The 18,988-nt window shown below is 40.7% G+C and overlaps 4 protein-coding genes across 5 annotated transcripts in view; 1 reads left to right on the top strand and 3 right to left on the bottom strand.

Moving 5' to 3' along the window:
* Positions 1-798: 798 nt before the first annotated feature.
* On the top strand, positions 799-2,500 carry vma21 (vacuolar ATPase assembly factor VMA21; the record flags this gene model as incomplete). The annotated part of the gene is made up of 2 exons (XM_035669842.1): positions 799-1,003; positions 1,452-2,500. Coding segments are annotated over 2 exons (345 nt in total), but the record flags the coding sequence as incomplete, so codon positions are not given.
* Positions 2,501-6,486: 3,986 nt separating this feature from the next.
* Positions 6,487-9,703, bottom strand: LOC118333452 (gap junction alpha-3 protein-like). Of its 2 annotated transcripts, XM_035669102.1 has the most exons (3): positions 9,388-9,703; positions 8,733-8,974; positions 6,487-8,564 (listed from the first exon to the last, which is right to left on the bottom strand). In XM_035669102.1, exon 3 carries the CDS (start codon positions 8,538-8,540, stop codon positions 7,461-7,463), a length of 1,080 nt encoding a protein of 359 aa, XP_035524995.1. In that variant the 5' UTR covers positions 8,541-8,564; positions 8,733-8,974; positions 9,388-9,703; the 3' UTR covers positions 6,487-7,460. The 2 variants fall into 2 exon arrangements, with proteins under 2 accessions (XP_035524995.1, XP_035524994.1); XM_035669101.1 differs by lacking the exon at positions 8,733-8,974.
* A 447-nt stretch (positions 9,704-10,150) lies between these two features.
* LOC118333149 (gap junction beta-1 protein-like) lies at positions 10,151-14,062 on the bottom strand. The gene is made up of 2 exons (XM_035668672.1): positions 13,325-14,062; positions 10,151-13,011 (listed from the first exon to the last, which is right to left on the bottom strand). The coding sequence occupies exon 2, from the start codon at positions 12,995-12,997 to the stop codon at positions 12,170-12,172; it is 828 nt and encodes a 275-aa protein (XP_035524565.1). The 5' UTR covers positions 12,998-13,011; positions 13,325-14,062; the 3' UTR covers positions 10,151-12,169.
* Positions 14,063-15,077: 1,015 nt separating this feature from the next.
* Positions 15,078-18,988, bottom strand: part of LOC118333247 — a 6,055-nt gene continuing 2,144 nt past the window's right edge. Inside the window, exons 4-9 of the mRNA XM_035668806.1 lie at positions 17,516-18,662; positions 17,177-17,310; positions 16,864-17,027; positions 16,434-16,588; positions 16,132-16,217; positions 15,078-16,002 (exon numbers count right to left, since the gene is read on the bottom strand). Coding sequence (XP_035524699.1) covers positions 15,920-16,002; positions 16,132-16,217; positions 16,434-16,588; positions 16,864-17,027; positions 17,177-17,310; positions 17,516-18,662 — 1,769 coding nt within the window. The 3' untranslated portion in view covers positions 15,078-15,919. The remainder of the gene's footprint in view (positions 16,003-16,131; positions 16,218-16,433; positions 16,589-16,863; positions 17,028-17,176; positions 17,311-17,515; positions 18,663-18,988) is intronic.

Below are 18,988 nucleotides of genomic sequence, written 5' to 3'. Positions count from 1 at the left end.
AATAGGCCTGTATGTAAAAATAATAATAATAATACAATCTCTATTTTACATAAGATTTTAAATACAGGCACTTTTACTTTTAATGGAGTGATTTTAACAATTGTTGTATGGCTCCTTTAATGAAGGAAAACTCTTCATTTTATCACTTGATTATTAAAATAAGGGCAAACCTACATGGCTACACCGTGCAGTGAACTCTAAAAACAAAGAGACACACATCGCTTGTTGAATGCTAATTTGTCCAACCAGTTTCATGGATCCTTTTTTTTTATTTCATTCATAATGCATCCCCAAAGATATTTCGCAGGACATTGAACTATTTGGCCCAAAAAGCAAGCCCTCGCGAGACACAAAGCGGCGTCAAACGCTCCCGTCATGTGAAACGGCTCCCGTGAACCCTGTGCGGAAGTAGTTGAATTTCAGCAGAGAGCAAACACAACACCAACGCTAAGCGCTTATATTCCTCCCCTTCTTAACCCGGCCGTCTTCCTCGCTATCAAGCCCAGCAATGACATCGGATCTGTCAGTAAGCATCTTTAGATCACGCCGCAGCCGGACCGCGCCTCCCTTTAGAGGGTGAACACCCCAACCAGGCCACTAAATGAAGCTGCTAAGCTTTAGATTTTAACTTAGCCTTTATATGTGTTGTGTGTGTGTGGTGTGTGTGTTGTGTGGTGTGTGTGTGTGTGTGTGTGGCCTCAAAACCACCGTCCCCCGTTTGTGTTGTTTTGTAGCTGAACATGTGCCAAAGTAGATAAAAAGCCCACTAAAGACTTGTTGTTTAAAGTAACCCTGTAACACGTTGATAAGCACCGTAGAGTCCCGCTGCTCCTCAACAGGAAGCTCGCTGTCTTGCTGATATGTGGGCTGACTCATGAACTCTTGTACTTTAGCAATGAAAGCTCCCTGGTTTCAGCCCTCAAGACACTGCTGTTCTTCACCATCCTGATGGTCACGCTGCCCATTGGACTGTACTTCGCAACGAAGGCGTACGTCTTTGAGGGTAAGGCTTGTGTTTGGAGCGATGGCAGCCCCTTGAAATGATTGTTGTGGATGGAAGAAAAGCCTGAAGGGGATGCTGGATGCAGTCAGTGATTTACTGTAAATGATCATAAACAATTCCCCATCTCTCTCTTCCCTCAGTTGTTGATAAAGCACCCTTAAAATACTTAATTAATCATAGTATTAAAATGTATTGGCCACCATAGGAGTGAAACTGATATAGGCCAGTAGTAACAGTGAGGAAAAGAGTTTGCATTATTCTTGTTAAGATAGATATAATGTATGGATATGTTAAGGTTGTGTCAGATTTGTATAAGAAGTGACGTATAGCAAGTTTTGAATAGCACTGAATGAAGGTCGTAGGCCTCCTGGTTAAGTTTCACATGAGGAAGGATCTATACGATGGGTCTTGTCATCACCGTGAACTGTTCTCCACCTCCTTTCCCCAGGTTCGATGAAGATGTCGAGCTCTGACAGCTACTTCTACGCAGCCATCGTTGCGGTGCTCGCTGTGCACGTGGTGTTGGCTTTGTTTGTTTATGTGGCGTGGAACGAGGGCACACCTAAAGGGAAGGGCAAAGACGATTAAGGGCGTGTCCTTAACGGCTCGTAGGATGGCAGACACGGGCATGGATCTGCAGCCCCCCCCCACCACCACCACCACCACCACCACCACCTTGGGGCTCCAGCACTAAACACGGCACCATCTACCAACCAGACTGTTAGGGGATCTGGTTTGCGCTTAGGCTTTGACCTGAGGTTGAAGCAAGAAACTACGTTATTATTCCCTGGCACGGGGTAGTGGAGGCTGTTGGGTGTGTGTTTTCGGCAGCCTCAGCAGGCCGCTTTTTGACTTTATGTTCTCTCAAAATTTTACTTTTGTCGACAGAGGACGGCCCCTATTTTTAAGAGGCTTTGTTATAAGCTGCCATTTGGCTAAATGCTAGAAGCCCCTCACAGTAAAGAGGTTGTCATGTGGGAAAATATCTTGGGTTTTGGATGCTGCGAGCGTGTACAAACACGCGCGCACACACACTGTATGTACTTAGGTAATTTGTATGTATGAAGGACTTGATTTCACGTCCATTCTGTGAGTTTGCGCTACTGAATTGATCATTCTGTCCTCAAATTTCAGTTCTCATCTGCATTCATTTAAAAGTGACTCTTAATCTTCTTCAATATAAACCCATAATGTGCTTAACTCTCATGCTGTGTTTTGGATCAAACTCTTTATGATGTCTTGTCCTTAAAATAATCCGAATCATCTGTTTGTCCCCGTAAACAAATGTTTTTTTCTTTTTGTTTTAAAGTGTTTGTGAACTGTAGTTTGTGATATTTTGGAACTTTACATTAAGAAACTTGCAAGATTAAATTGTATTTAAAGGAATGTTTTGTATTGAAGATGTTTGGTGATTTGAGGATGTAGATGTATGTGAAGTTGGTGTGTTGCAGATGAGAATGGTGACTATCTAAAATAAAGTTGACAATTTCTAACTTATTAGTTGTTTCACATATTTTTAAAGGCTTTTCGGTGTTCTTCTTTCACTAAAACACAATGCAGATTTACATTTTTTTTTTAAGATTGTGGATGCAATTTCTTACTATTGATATTCTCTATACACTGACAGTACTCTAATGATAGACAATTAGATGTCAAAAAGATATTTTTATGTAATGGTTATCAGGGTCTTCATTTTTTATTTATCATACGTAAGCAGTAATAATAATAAATAAAAGTATAATAAGCAGTATACAGTGAAAAGGTGGCTTGAGCCTGTCAAATATAAAAACATCAGTGGTTAAATAAAATGAGTTTTTAAGTCTGAGATGATGCTGTGATGAAATCTAGGATGAACTTTTTTTTTAAATGAGGTCTGTGCGCGTGATACACAAGCTGTATCACACAAGAGGACAGGACTTCCCCTACCATCTGTTGTGTGAGTCACACCAAACCAAAACCTGTGCATTGATATGTCTGCGTGTGTGCAGTACGTGCATGTATTTACTTAGGGATGGGTTTTCTTTTTGAGGAATTTCAGTTTATTTATGCTCAGTAAAAATCTGAGCTTCTATATGTATATGTGAGAACAGCATTTGTGTGTTTCATAAATAGATAGATTCGCTATAGTGATTTGTTTTAGTTTATCCCAGAGGCAAATTCAGTTGTCACAACAGAAAAAATGTAATTGATAACCTATAGCATTTTATTGTGATAAATATTTGATATCATGTGCTCAGAAAAAAAATAAATTGATTACCCCATGTTTTCCCCCAGGCCTGATAGAGATTATAGTGAAAAGAATCAATCGAGTTGCCATAACAACTCAAGCTTTCTCTCAAGTCCGCTGAGGCAACAGTTCATGAGATACCTTGCTGACGTCTGCAGAGTGTTTCAGCTGTCACATGGTGGCAGCAAACAGCCAGCCTGTTCTCACAGACAGCACAATATGGAAGCCAAGGCAAGAACTGACAGATGCCAAGCCATAATGACGTTTTCCGCTTCAGAAACCATGTCAGAAGCTGATTTCTGATTCTCCTCTGCGCTGTGTGTGAGTCTTTTCAGCAGCACTCCAGACCGAACTGCAGTTTGGTGTTAGAGCTGTGCAGTCTGCATCGAGTTTAACAAGGCTGGTGTTGGTGATGAGGTGACAGGCCTGCAAGCAATCAGACTGATTCAGTCAGCAAACATCAGAAGCCTCGTTTTCCTTTTGGCTGATATTTCATAAGCGTACCCTTGCAGCAACACAAAGTTGGTGCAAGGGCAGGCTTTGCTTCTGGCTCTTTGTCATTTATCACACATTAGCAGGTTGGGTGCATAGTGTCAGTGTGATGAAAAACAGGCCAGAGAGCGCAGAACACTTCATTGAGTCAGGGATTAAATAAACACTCCCTGATGATTTTATGCTGTGTGTCCTGCATGTCCTAAAATGCAGTCCACATTCAGGCTCCTTGTTTACATATGTCCTAATGTAATAGATTGGACAGATATATAGGGCTGCATCTGCTTACTATTTTATGTACTCAGTTATTTGCCAGTAAATTCTAACAGAAATGGCATCACAAAATATATTGTGTCTGTGAATTTTCTTTGCCCAGCAGATGGCATGCCGAGCAGATACAACCCTCAGATGAGCAGCATGTCAGTGTTAAAGTGAAAGTAAAGGGAGAGGGCAGTAGAGTACTGTGCTAAAGCTGGTGGAAAAAATAATATAAAGCCACCACAGGGAATAAGCGGAATAAAGTGATGGAATAACTCATCTGGACACATAAAATTATATCCGCCATTAAAAATAACCAAGGCGAGGCTTTATTGTCTTAGTCTGTGCCGCTTTTCCCATGAAACTCTGGTGCTTTTAAGCAGATAATCCAGCACTGAAGGAACAACAGCACTGTGGTATTATTATTTTATCTTATTTATTACTTATTTATCCCAAACATGTAAAGTATATATATTTTTTACAGTAAATAATGGTGTAAGCATACGATACATAATTAATATGCAGGTTTCATGTATGGAAATCTGCAAAAAAAGTTTCTTGACTTTCTTGATTAGGCTTCATATTATACTACATACTATATCTGTAGTAAAGCCACATACAGTATAAAAGTATTGCTGACATTTCCTTGCTTTCATTATGTTTTATTGTGTAGGTGTTTTGCTGCATGTGTACCGTGTATCATGCTTTCTTTTTTTGTTGTTTTCTTTAGATGAAGAATTATACATGTATACGTTTTTAATTTAAAGGGGCCAATAGCCTTCCAGGTAATTGGGAGACCATCGATAACTTCAGAGCACATCTTTGCATTTGTTCAGAGCTTCCCTTTGTGTCCCCCACATTTCTAATGAAAGTCTAACCTGTAAGCTACAGAAGTAGCCAGATATAGAATAACCAAAGGACATTAAAATCCTTGTAGCAATTTAATTTTACATTTCCTACTTTTTATGGACTGTGGGGACTGTAAAACAGGATCCCACCTTCACTTTACATTAAAATGTGTTTAAAAAATGCAAATGTTTCATATAAAGTGACAGCTCTTGGTCCAATAATAAATAATGACTGCAATATTCAGTAAAGAGTATGCATCATATTGTTATGTTTGCTATGTTTTTACCTAATTCCACTGCTAATGGGTGATTTGCTGGCTATGTAAAACAATATTACTTCATTAAGGTTGAAGTTGGGGTACACCATCTTAAAATCTTTGTTCACTTTTAGTTATTAATGTCATAGGTGATTATGCTGCTATTAATTTCCCTTTGCAGAGTTTCAAAATACACCCGATATTGATCTAAGTCATGGCAGTTAAACTACTCTGTGTCATCTAATGTTAACAAATCATAGACTTTTATTGTGTGATTCAGTCAAACCAGAAACCTTGAGATTACAATGTTCTTTCTGATATGTATGCTCGTATTATAACGTTTGAAGCTATATAATTTATTGAAATACACTCTTATCTCCAAAAATGTGCTACACTGTATGTCTTCTATCATGCTCCGACCTTCTGATGCAGCTACAGGTTGAAATGTTGGCCTAAAAGGATTTCATTTCAAAGTGCTGGATATCCATTTATACCCATAAGTCATATCTATTCAGCTGTCAACATTTCAAAAACACATATAACCCCTTTTCTCAAAGATGATCACTTTATTGTATTTTTAAGATGATGTATGTTTTAAATATCTTTTAGTAACCTTCATGTTTTATTTTTATTTGTAAAAGTATATGGGACATTTTTTTAGAATCAGAGACTATTCTAGTTTACTTACTGATTGATGGAGCCATATATTACAATAACACTCCTGGCTGTTTTGTCTGTGTCTGAAACATATTGTTTCTGGCACCACCACACACTAAAGGAGAGGATAGTAGCCCAGACTACACTCAATCATATCCCGACACATCAAGAAAGTACAGTTTTTTCAGGAATTGTATTTTTTTGTTTTTAATATATATATGTGAGTAAAAAGCCTGGCTAGATGTTCTTCCATCGACACATCAAGCATTGACAGAAAATCATGAGCGTACTAGTCCAAAGGTATGAGAGAGCGCTTCTTTGTCATGAACATGCTATGTCATTAATTTCAAGGTTTCCATACCAGGGGTGTCTGTGTGCTGTGCTTTCCTGGCACAGATGAGTGTAAGCTGTGCCTGTGTGGGATATGCAGACGGCAAAGACTTTACAAGGCATGTTTATTCCCGGTTGAGCATGTCAGTTTTTAACAGGTTGGAATATTTGCGTGTAGATACTAATGAGTCAAACTAAACCTGAATCTAATTTAAGAGATTCAGTGTTTCAAATGTGTTTCTGTTGGCTATATGTTGGAGCTACTGTTTAGAGAAACTAAATATCACCAATGTTATCATTTCTCCTCGGTTGATGTTGATTTATTTGTTTCAGGAATATGAAATAACCGTTGCAACATGTGTTGAACCAGTCAAATGTTTCCCCCTTTTTCCTGATAAAGACTTAAGATTATAAAACTTTGCAAATTTAAGACAGATTTATTTCAAGCAGTTGTACAAATATGGTTGTCACCAAGTGCTTTACAGAAAACAAATGTCACAAACACAGATATAAACAAGGATAAACAAAACAATGTGCTTATAATTATGTACTTGCTGGCTGTCGCAATAAAAAAGAGAGAGTATAAATGTGGGAACTCCCGAGACCAGTGCAGTTTCTTTTGAGGCGCGTCCTGGAATTACGTACAGTATTTCCAGTGTCCAATGTCAGGTATTGCACAACTTTTCACTTCAAGTCTAAGCAAGTGAACTATGCTACATGGTGACCTCAAAACACTTAAAGGAAGTTAAATTTAACTATTTGCCCTATCTGATTTCCTCAAATGAGGTCAGGCTGGTGCTCAACAAGTTTCTGCCCTGGATTCTGTTCCCAAGGTTTGGGCAACTTTATACATATTGTTGCATTTTTGGGTTCATTCACATTCATCACACATTGAAAAAAAAAATTAAAAAAAGATATGTTGAATGTATAACCTGAGCAGTCAGTACGTTCTGATGATTTTGTTAAATTCTCAGTGACAATAGTGAATAGTGAAGATTCCTACCATACACAAATCAATTAAAAAAACCAAACCAATACTAATCAACCATGAGTGAAAATATGGCATTGCCAGAAATGGTTTACCATACAGTCTCATGTGAAATCCAATTTCAGTTGTTTCAAAAGAAAAAGAAATTCCCAGCTATGGGACACCTTGAAGAGGTTTAAGTTCCTTACGAATGTGATTTTTCAACCACATTAGTCTTTACACATTACTGTACAACTGCAGCTTCTCTGTGTGCCCTATAAATGTCCCTCCCTTTAGTTGGAATGAGTCGAACCTGTGTCATTTTAAAGAGGGGGGGTCAGTTCAGCATGTATGAATGCCTACAAACAACATCCGATCCCCTCACAGCAATTTAAGACCCCTCAGAGAAACATAAACCTCCTCATATCTTCAGATCGTCTATTCTAGTCTTGTTGTTGCTGTGTTTGGCACTGCGGCCTGGTCTGGCCTGCGTAGGTGACCCAGGGGCTGATCCTGCTCCCTTCTTTCCTTTCAGGTCACATTCCTCTGGCTTGCTGCTGCTCCTTTCAACAGCCAAGTTGTCCTTATTCTGTTTGTACGCCGCCTTGCTGTGGTAGGGGTGGAAGGACGAGTCTGTGCCATCGGACAGAGGGGAGAGGTTGTAGCTGGGGACGGGCGGGTAGGGCGGCTGGACTTGTTGGTGCCCGTGGAAGTAGTCGTCGTAACTCGGCACAAACGGCACAGCCGTCACACTGGGCTCTTTGGGGATGCCCTCAGGGGACATGTGACTTCTTCTGAAGGTGATGCCCTGGCGGCACTTAGTGAAGCCCAGGTGGTAGATCTCTACGAGGTTGAGGAGCAGTGACACGCTGGCCACTCCCAGCATGAAGATGATGAAGATGGTTTTTTCTGTGGGACGGGATATGTAGCAGTTTACCACATTGGGGCAGGGCGGTCTGTCACATGTGTACATGGGCTTCAGCTCAAAGCCGTAGAGGAGGTATTGAGCCACTATGAAGCCCACCTCAAACAGGGTTTTAAAGACCACATTAAAGACATAAGTCCGCAAGAGCTCCCCCTGTAGGCGCACCCGGCCCTTATTGTCCCTCACCAGAGCCTTTTTGTGCTTAGCATCCACAATAAGGGCTTGTTTGTCTGAATGATGTCCCTGTTCTTTCTCTTTATGCTTGTCCTCCATCCGCACTAGATGGAGAATGTGTCCCAGGTAGATCAGCGTAGGTGTGGACACAAAGATGATCTGCAGCACCCAAAAGCGAACGTGGGAGATGGGGAAAGTGATGTCATAGCACACGTTCTCACAACCGGGCTGCTTGGTGTCACAGGTGAAGCCCGACTGCTCGTCGCCCCACACCTTCTCTGTCGCAGCACTCAGGATCAGGATGCGGAAGATGAACAGGACAGTGAGCCACACTTTCCCCACCACAGTGGAGTGCTCCTGGGCTTTTTCTAAAAGCTTTCCCAGAAGGTTCCAGTCCCCCATGGCTGTGTGAGCTCAGACCTGGGACTGGAGGTACAAAAACAATCAAAAACAACAGTTTTTCAATTGGATTTGTGACTCATGTATAGACGTGTCAACAAAGCAAATATATGAAATGAATAAAATAAATTGAATCTAGAGGTTAAAGTAAGCTTCAGTATTCCTGATGACTACAAATTCTCTAAAATGTCTTACCAAGTTCAACAGAGCTCTGACCAAATCAGTCTCTAGGGAGCCAATCTGCTAACCGAGTGTACAACTGGAAGACTCCTTCTGACTGCTTCTGAGCAAGTAGTGGCCTTTTCCACGTGGATGCGGACAGGATTATATTTACTTTAGGAGGGTATATATTTGGCAAGTGTGGACAGGAGGTAGGCAGGTTCCAGTCATGATTCTGTGGCTCCCAGCCTTCACGGCCCGAGTCACAGCAACATGATCTACACAAGGTGAAATCAAACACCGGGGGGATGCGGTGGAAGTGCGAATTAGAAGCAGTTCAGTAATGTCGGTACTGTCAGCTCCTGTAACACATCATGTTATAAATATAGTCTACTTCTGATGGATGTACTTTACTGTAGCGTGACAGCCAATTCAAGGTATGCTACTGTATGGGAGAATGATCTATTTAAACAAATGTATGCTTTCATTATAAACCCTTTTTTAAGGTGGACACCAGCAACTCTCAACACTGTATTTCCACGCAAGACAGTGTGTAAACAAACGACAGCCTTTGGCCACAGGTACACAAAGTAAGTTTATGTCTAAATCTAACTAACGAAAGTACATCAATCCACAAGGTGGACAAATAATCACAGAGAAGTCACATTTACTGGATACTGGATAAACCCACCTTGTCAGCTTATACATCCCCTGTGGTGAAGCCCTGCACGTCTTCGAGGGTCCATGAGGCCGTCCACTTTGCCGACAGGCCTCAGTGCAAAGCTGATCTTCGGCCCCCCAGCAATGCCCTTGAATGGACAGGAAAAGTGGACTTCTGCTAGCCACAACCTCTGTTCCACACCGACAAACCTACTCACTCTGTCTCCTTTTTTTTTTAAAATACAGCTCAGGCAGGAATCAAGATCCAGGCCCCTCCACAGACCCCCACAACACACACACACATAACCTGCTGGACGCACTCTCAACCATGTCCGGCCTACCCTCCCTCAAACCCCCCCTCCCCCATTCGTGGTTAAATTTGGCACAGGGTACACTCTCTAATGTAAACTATTAAAGCCCCTCTACTCGCTTGTTACAGTGAGTGACACAGCAGCTGGCCAATGATGTTGTCTGCTAAGTCTGTCTGGCCACAAGTGCTTCTGGGCTCTAAATATAGCACGAGGGTCTCTCCTATCACGGAGGGCATGATTTGGAGATGAGTAGCCATTTGCATCCTCAAGTTACAAATCACAGTGACAGGAAGGAGAAAAGTCAGTGAAAAGGTTCAGTTTCAACATATCTGTAAAGAGATTAAATTAAAATGGATACATTTTATATGTAACAGTGAACACTGTATATAATTATTAAGGTTACTGTCCCTTGATGGATTTGATTATTTCACCCATTCACCAAAATCACCTTTATGTGTGTTTGCTAAATAACTTAAAATGACATCAAATTATAAGGCAGTTTATTTCTTTATATTACACAATGTACACATATAGTTTCAACCCATATTATATACAGTATTAAGTGGATTGTTTACCCGGATGTAAATTGATATGTGTATGTGATGTACATTTACACATATGTGTCAACATCAGGGTACTGTATGCAATATAATATGAATAACTGTAGAATAGAACAGTTGTATAAACAGATACCAGCGTATGGGTCATTACATTTTCAGGACCAGAGAGGCACTGAATAATATACTCTGCAGAGTAATATTAAAGGTCTGTCAGACAGTGATGGGTCTCTGTTAAAAAGTAGGTCAACCTCAAAATCTTTCTGAAACAAACAACAACAAAAAAGAGATCACCTCAAACAGAAGCTGCAGGGAAGTAAGTAGGCAGTATTCACAATTGAATTCTAACATATACAAATCCAAAGACGTATGTACAGTACTGGGATTTGCAGTGTTCTAAAAGTGACCCAGCAGACAAGTGAAGGAGGAACAAGACCGAATAAATTATTGTAATTTTGCCATTTCATCAGTTGAATATCATGTGGCATCTTCAACAGTTCCTCCAGTATTGTAAGATTTTAAGGTTTATTGAAAAGTCACAGACTCGGAAAAATGTTGGTCTGTTCACCATTCTGACCATTCTGTTCCGATTACATATTTTATTAATAGTGTAAAGTAATGGATATATGTGTGTGGAAAATTGCTTTCAAATTAATGTTATTTTTCAATCATCTGTAGAAAAAACACATCCAATGACACCATATCTGGACAGTATTTTAAAGGTTTCTTTGGTTTACTAGCACCAACTGTTATATTTCCACAACAGTATGCCAAGTTACATAATAGTTACAGCTGTCTGCACAAGGTTTAGCTAAATCAAACAACTAAAACTGTAATAAAAATCTAAGCTTACCATTATTGGCTTAAAGGCCTGTTACTGACATTAAACGGCTTTTACTCACATAAATGACCCTTTCCTTCATTACCTAGCTTTGACTCAGACTGGAATTAAATATGGTACATATTAACAATATTTTTAATGAAAATAAAAAGTTCACTTTCTATCCAGCATTTTATTCTCTACGGTAATATTTGCTTCTATAAAAGGACCATACCTGTGTTTTTGCACATTTTGGCTGATTTACTAGAAATTATTTATGTTACTACTGAGCATATTCCAAGGCTTATAATGTTTTAGTTTTATTGTTTCAGTGCCATCCAGACAGCTGCACGTTTCCTTTAATTTAAGTATGGTATATAAATTGATTTGTTAAGACTTTGTGTACGTTTCTTAAAGAGATAAACCATCCTGTTTGGTGTCGAAGCAACATTTTGTTGAAAGTGAAAAAATCTGCAGGTTGGAAAATGTGTTGGTTGGTATGTGCTGGTGAGAAACTCGCATCCAAGAATTGATCTGTTTTTTCAAATAAAACCGTTAAAATGCCAAATCATAAATATTCATCTTATCTTTTTCAAATCAATGTTGCTTGATGGGCATGATTTTCATACATTGTGAACTGTATGGCAGCTGTTGACGGTTTCTAGCAAGAAAGCAAGGATATTTTTATCTATATACAATCTATGCACATTTCCTACCATACTAAACCATAATGTTTGACAAAAATTAGGGTTTGTTGCTGACAAACATGGCTTCTTTAGCTCAAGAAAACGTGAGCCTTTGCTTCTCATGCTGTATTCAAACAAAACCAAAAATCAAATGAATCTGAACCAACGTCCACAGAAAATGGGCTAAAACATGCAAAAACACCAGTACGGTCCTTTAACCCCCACTACTGGCTCCAAAGAGTTTTAGACGAGTTCCGACAGCAACTAGTGTCAGTAAAACCGATAAAGAAAAAACAGATGACTCAAGAAGCAACTGACTGAATGATAACCAACTGGTCTGCTGACAATAATCCAATATACAGTATATGTGACATTAATGCAGAGCAACATGCTCCATGGACATGCTGATTAGTTTAAAGGGAACAGGAGAGGCAGAGTCTCAGAAAGCAGAACACCTTTCACCCTTCTCAGTTGGGCTCTTTTTGGTCACAGCAAACTTAGACTTGAGAGACTGGTCTGCTATCAGCTGATTGATTTCATTTTGCCTATAAGAAGACAATCTACGACTTATCCAAGCTGCGTTGGACTCTTCGTCAGATCCTCGACAGCACCGTTTGCAGGCCCTGCCTATGAGGTATACCACCTCAGCCAAGTTAAGCAGCACACACACCCCAGACACTGCCAGCATGAACACAGTGAATATGGTCTTTTCTGTCGGTCTGGACACAAAACAGTCTACTGTGTTGGGGCATGGGTATGAGTCACACTTTACCAAACGCACCATCTTAAAGTCAGGATAGATCAAGTAGAAGATGTAGAGAAAAGCCACCTCGAAGACGATTCTGAAGACGATACTGATCATGTAAGTCCACCACAGAGCTCCGGTTATCTGAAACTTCTGGCTCTTGATGTGTTCCAGCTCCTTGGGGCTGCAGCGTCCCGTCCTCTTCAGGATCTTCTTGTCAATGTGGCGGCGGTGGGCCACATGCATGGCCACCAGCAGGGCGGGGGTGGAGACCAAGATGAGCTGGAGCGCCCACAGGCGGATGTGCGAGATGGGGAAGAACTGGTCGTAACAGACGCTGTTGCAGCCGGGCTGCTGGGTGTTGCAGGTGAAGCCGGACTTCTCATCTCCCCAAACACTCTCAGCAGCAACCACCAGGACCAGGATACGGAAGATGAAGATGACGGACAGCCAGACGCGTCCAATGCCAGTAGAGTGCCTGTTTACGCCGCTGATCACGGCATAAAAGGTCCCCCAGTTCATTTTCGACTCCAGGTCTGCAAAAAAATAAAGGTTACATTTTCAGTCAGGGTTACATGGATGTAGGCTAAGCTATATCTCTTGGTTGAGCTCAACTGTTACAATATTATGGTAATAATGTAAAATAATGTTAAGTTTTATCAAAATCCCTCAGGAAAAGTAAAATATCCAAGTTTCTTAAAAAGCCTCAGCACCATTAAGCCCTTCCTATTGAACAAAAGTCACATTTGTAGCAATGAATCAGTTTTAATAGCTTACAGTTATTGCTGTCCACTACTTAATAATTTAGTAAAAGCCTAACTGTTGTAACAGTAGTTTTTAGAGGTTTACCAGGCTCAGCCAGGGGTGCAAGCGGCGTAAGCAGCGCCGGGTCCAAAGATGACCATCTTGAGGTGTGGCTTGAGCATCAAGCTGGATTTGGCAGAATAAGGAACAACAGAAAAGAATTGCCAAGTAGCCCGTTGGCCGTATAAAAGCAGGGGTGATGGCCTACCGCCGTGCGCCGTCACAAGACGCAACAGGACGAAGCCAATTGCGAAACATTCGCCGAGCCACGTGATTGGCTCACCCTGTATTAATACTGTACTCCCAAACTGACCTACAGCCCAGTTGCAGACAGACTGACAGACTGCCAGCACATTTCTCCAAGGAACCAGCAAGACATCCATCTCATTATGAGATTTTTTTTTTATGACTGAGAGACATCTATTGTTTGTAAGAAATGCTAAAGACTTAACCAGATTTGCCTAATAAAAAATATTTATTATTACACTTCTGCTTATTCATTCTTACTCCAATAAAAGGATAATGATAATTTAAACAACATGGCAAGTATTTGTCAAGTCGAGGCAATGGGGCATGTCAGCCATCAGTCACATAAAATCTGACCTCACTGCACACTGAATGTTAGTATAAAACAGAATTAAATGATAGAACATGTATTTTACCTTCAGTTGTGGTGGTACACAAAAATGTGTACAAAGCGGGAAGAAATGAATTAAAATATTGTGTTTTTTAGCAAGCCAAAAGGCTGGATTGAGAACACCATGCACTTGGAAAATGCTAATCATTCCTCCGCCACTAGCCACTGCCCTGCACCGTAGCAGTCATATGCTCTTATATAAACTATTTACATACAATGGCAGCCTTTATTGGGCTGCAACAAGACTCTTTAGAATTCAGATCAAACGCCTCGATTTCCGCCTACCCCGGGCAAAAGAAGGAATCTGTGTGGACACAAAAGGCCTCAGCCTGCCACATTATTTATTGTGCTTGGTAGGGCAGGGAAGTGAAGGAAGCTTTTGACCTGAGCCACTGTCATCGAGAGCACAGTCGCTAACAGGTTTGCAGATTCATCCAGAAAATACATGAGCTGTTCCACTAATGCAAACACTACTGCAGTGGAAAAAGCCCATGTTTAACTTTATACACAAAATTTAATTAAGACCACTTCTCTCATTTACTCATGCTTATTTTTGTACCAACCTTGTCAAAAATTGAAATGCTGTAATTAGGCAAATGTATTCTAGTTGTGAACATGAAATTAAATGAACAAATTGCTGTTTTGTGCCAGGTGTTCTTTCCATCAATTTTACAGAACTAATTATCTAGGCTAAAACTACTTTTGTATAAATATTTTTTATATTTAAAATCATACTGCACTAAAAATTGTCACTTAGGTTATAGCTTACTTCACAGTTATGTCACTGCCATCTGCTATAAAGCACAAGTATGCTTATGACTGAGGCCTAGTACAGCATGTGAACAATCTATTAAACAATGAGGGATAAAAACACTCTTTTATTTCTTTTATCATTATGAACTGAGATTTCACAGTTTGTTCTGGTCAAACTCCTCCCTATAACAGTAGAAACAATAATTTACAGTAACAGTGAAAACACAATGTGGACATTTGTCATGTACTATCAGATGATCTACAGCAGTTCACTGTGGAATAAGCATTTCTGCGTCACTTACGACAAATGAAGTGGGAGGGTTTGGGTGGCCTGGTAATTCTTTGAATGAACTGAACCTCATTTATATTCCCTCTATAGAAGATACAGTGCAATTCATACATGGAGCATACAATTGTACATACGTTTTATTACAAAAGCAGAGATTTACAGTACGTGCTGTACATTCATAATATATCTGCCATTGTACAAGAACTCAATATTAACCAAGACAACATGGCTCTAATAATGATCATCAAAGGAAAGTCATACATAAAAAAATGAAATAACAAAGTCCTATTGTATGTGGCATATCAGTATCACTTAGGAGGGGATGTAATGGGACTGAACTCAACGCAGTGCTGGAATAAGGACTTGAGACACACTGTGCACATAAATGTGTAAATATAGATTGAAGACATACAAAACTACGCCTTAAGGGGGAAACATGTTCAAAATAAAACAACATGCACCACAATTTGGTGTCCACATCCCCATAAATTATACATGTATATAAAAAAGGCTTTAAAAGTCACAATCTATTAGACTCTAAAAAAAACAAAAATGGAATTTATGCAACAACAAAAAAACTTTAATTCCAATGTGACAGGGAACATTAGCTTTACACTCATATAGATTAGACCTAGTTTTGAACTGCAATGTAAAACATACAAACACAGAAGAAAGCTGATTTACTTAATGTGTACTAATCCAGTCAATGCCTTCAGTTTCATACAAAATTCACATTTACAATTTTTTTAAATATATATAAATATCCTTGTACTGCCAAGTGCCAATCATAGCAGTGTGTCAGTGTGTAGCCTTTACTTTCAGTCCACTGTATGTTCACAGATGGTCAATGATGGACGATTTATTAAGAATCATTAAATCTTCTCAGTGTTTTCACACTGGTTTGGATGTCAGACAATCCAGACAAAAAGGACAACAACAAAACAACACAGTGCATTCTGAATTACCTCTTGCTTTGAGTATAGCACGAGATGAGGTATTTCTCCCACTCAGACTCCTGTTGTCTCATTTTAAGTTGAACAGTGCCTAAAAAGCAAAAAACACAGGATTTTGAATATAAATGAGTGCTGCTCTGGTCATACACAGGCTACACTGCCACCTACTGTAGATGCACAATTTGGGGTAAATACATTTCTAAACTGTAACTCTACTTACTTTTATTCTTGACAGCAACATTCTTCAGTTTGTTATGTTTTGCGTGTCCGTTCTGGGCCAGCCTCAAAGACAGAGATGCACCCCTCCTGAAATGATAATAATAGCATTGTGCAGTCAAGACTTTGGGCAGTTACTAGCCTTGATACACTGCAGCATATTCACATCATAAGGTCTTATCATTCAACAAACTATATTATTTGTACAATGACAGCTAGCTAGCTAAAACAAAAGAACCCTTGTTTAGCAGAAGCAAAATTAGATGTGTCAATAAATCTTAGTGGCTGTGTTTCATACTTAAGTACCTCATAGCTCCAAGCTTTCCCTTTTCCAAGAACAGCTCGACTGTAACTTTAGGCCCCTGTGGGTAAAGTCTGGCATAGAGCGTCCTGTTGTGCACCATTGCTTGGAACCAGTCCACTGCCTCCTCAGACCAATCACTCCCATTCACAGGCGTCACCTAGGGGGGGGAGGAAACAGACAAAAAATACCATGAACTGAGATAATTCATTTCCTTTATCACTGAGTGACAGATAAGGCTGTGACTAATCATGTGGACAAACGCCAATATTGTAACCGAGTCTACACTCAGCACGGTATATTAACCATTTCCACGTATGCAAATCCTGAGAGGGATAATCTGCACGCTTGTCGCTGAAAATCTTAAAATGTTCAGTGAGAGCTTTATGTGTGGTCAAATTACGAAGCCAACATTGTCGGTAGGGAACCACTCACATTTGCCAGTGAGACCTGTACAACCTGAAGTGGGAGGACAGCCATTTCTGGGGTCAGCTCTTTGATGTTCCACAGTGACAGGCAGGCAGTGTCACCGTAGTCCAGCCTCTTCACCTCCACCTTGATGGATGTCTCACTCCCAACACCCTCAGTGGCATTATTATCTGACATCACAAAGACAGAGAGCATGGCAGGTTAAGCTAAAAAAATTCTGTAAGGAATTCCCAAGTGGCTGTAGGCAAGCAAAATGACACTGCTACCATCTAGAGGTATACATTTGCAAAACCATCCCAAAACACAAAGCTGGACCCACCTCCACTTACTCCGCATATCTTCGTCACCTGAGCCCTGCACCATTGTTCGTGCTTAGGGAACCAACCCATTACTTTGGTTCCAATGTCTGGAATGCAGTTCTGCTCAGCATATGAACTACTGGCTTTCCAGCTGCTGCAAATGAGAAAAAAAATAATTACAACCAGAAACGTGGTTTATTAAAAAAGAAAAAAAAAAAAAATCTACAAAGAAAGCAGTATTGAACAAAAAGGATAAGTGGCTCTGCAAGTTCTGTTAATGTGATCAAGGAATCAGCGAGGGGTGATGAAAAGCTGAGAGAAAGCAGACAAGAGATTAGAATCCATGCTGAATGACTTACTCTGTGATCAGGGCCTGCAGCTTCGTGATGTAGTCTGCGTGTTGGATGTAGAAGTTGCCTGGGCTGACAATATGAGACACCACAACTTCGCTCTCTTCAAACCTCCTGATCTGGAACTCAGGAATAGAGATATCACCGATGGATGGCGTTTTTGCACCAGCAGAATTGCTCCCATGTTCAGGTTCTGTGCACTGGAGAGTTTTCCACTGGATGTTTACACAGGAGTTCTCCACCTGAGCTGTTGTGCTCTGGCAGTCTTTTGTTTCCAAGAGACTGGCCTCAGAGTCCCCCTGTCCCACCTCTGTGAAGATGTCTCCAATATCCCACAATTCGGTCTTTGTTGCAATCACACAAGTGTACGTCAGAGAGCCACTTGATTCCACTCGCTTTACTCTGAAGACTGGGGCTTGGTTTTCAATGTCTGCACTCAGGGTTTTTGGAGCGTGTGCATTGATCAGATTATCTGTCACATGTCTGAACTGATAGCTTTCTGTTTTGATGGGAGGTGACATCGACTGTGGCGAACCAGTACTTGAAGTGTACGCACTTTTACTCCACTCCATGACACTGACCTCTAGTGCACCCATGTTTTTAGCTTTTGCTCTGAGGAAGTGAAGCAGCTGAGAGGATGTTTGTTTTTGGTGTTGCACCTGGACATCATCCTCACATCCCCAGCTTATTAGTGGCCTTATTTTCACTGGTTTGGGGTTACACATCTCAGGGAATATAGCCTGTATGGGAGGTAGCAGTATTGGTGGCCTCTCTGCACTCATCGTGGGAGTTTGAATAATGGCAGGTGGAAGAATCGCAGCATCTGGTGGGCGTCTCTCCTCAAAAACAACAGCAAGTTCTTTTTCATCAGCCCTTAGGTAAGAGGATGTGCTTGTAGTCGTTACGGTACTGCTGTAGCTGTCGCATATCACGTCTTCTTGCAGGACCGCTGCAGGCGGGGAGATGAGGAAATGTTTCATTTGCTGAAGGGACAGTGTGGCTCCAAGCACGTGGACAGCTTTGGCAATGGAGCTTGCCATGAGCGAGTTCTGCAACATGGGCCCAAACTTGAGAACATCTGTCATTAGGATCCCTTTTTCTCTGAGGGGCTGAAGTTGGTTTGTTCTCACTCCATTATTGACACAAATTTGTGAGTCTGGAAAGATGAGAAAAGCAGAAAGAGAGGTTGTTTTATTAAATGAAGCTGCACTGAACATCTTTTCCACAGGATACCTGTAGGGATGGGTACTGAAACCCAGTATTAATGGGCTCCGGGGCTAAATTATTAAAAGACTGTAATATTAACAAGGTCAGACATCGTCGGTTCTGCTGTCGACGTTGGAGAAATGAAGATATCTGTCAATAATGCATCATTGTTATCATAGTATTCCCCACCGAGAAGAAGATCTCTCTCTAAGAGCATATTGCATGTGCAAGGGGTGAGGCCAGCTCTTGCCTTTATATCTTTCTCTCTCTCTCTCT

This window comes from Morone saxatilis, unplaced genomic scaffold (assembly GCF_004916995.1).
Source record: "Morone saxatilis isolate NCDOM2014 unplaced genomic scaffold, NCSU_SB_2.0 Contig22, whole genome shotgun sequence".
Taxonomy (NCBI): Eukaryota; Metazoa; Chordata; class Actinopteri; family Moronidae; genus Morone; species Morone saxatilis.
Note: the sequence above shows the minus strand (reverse complement) of the source record. Positions and strands in the feature narration are given on the sequence as shown.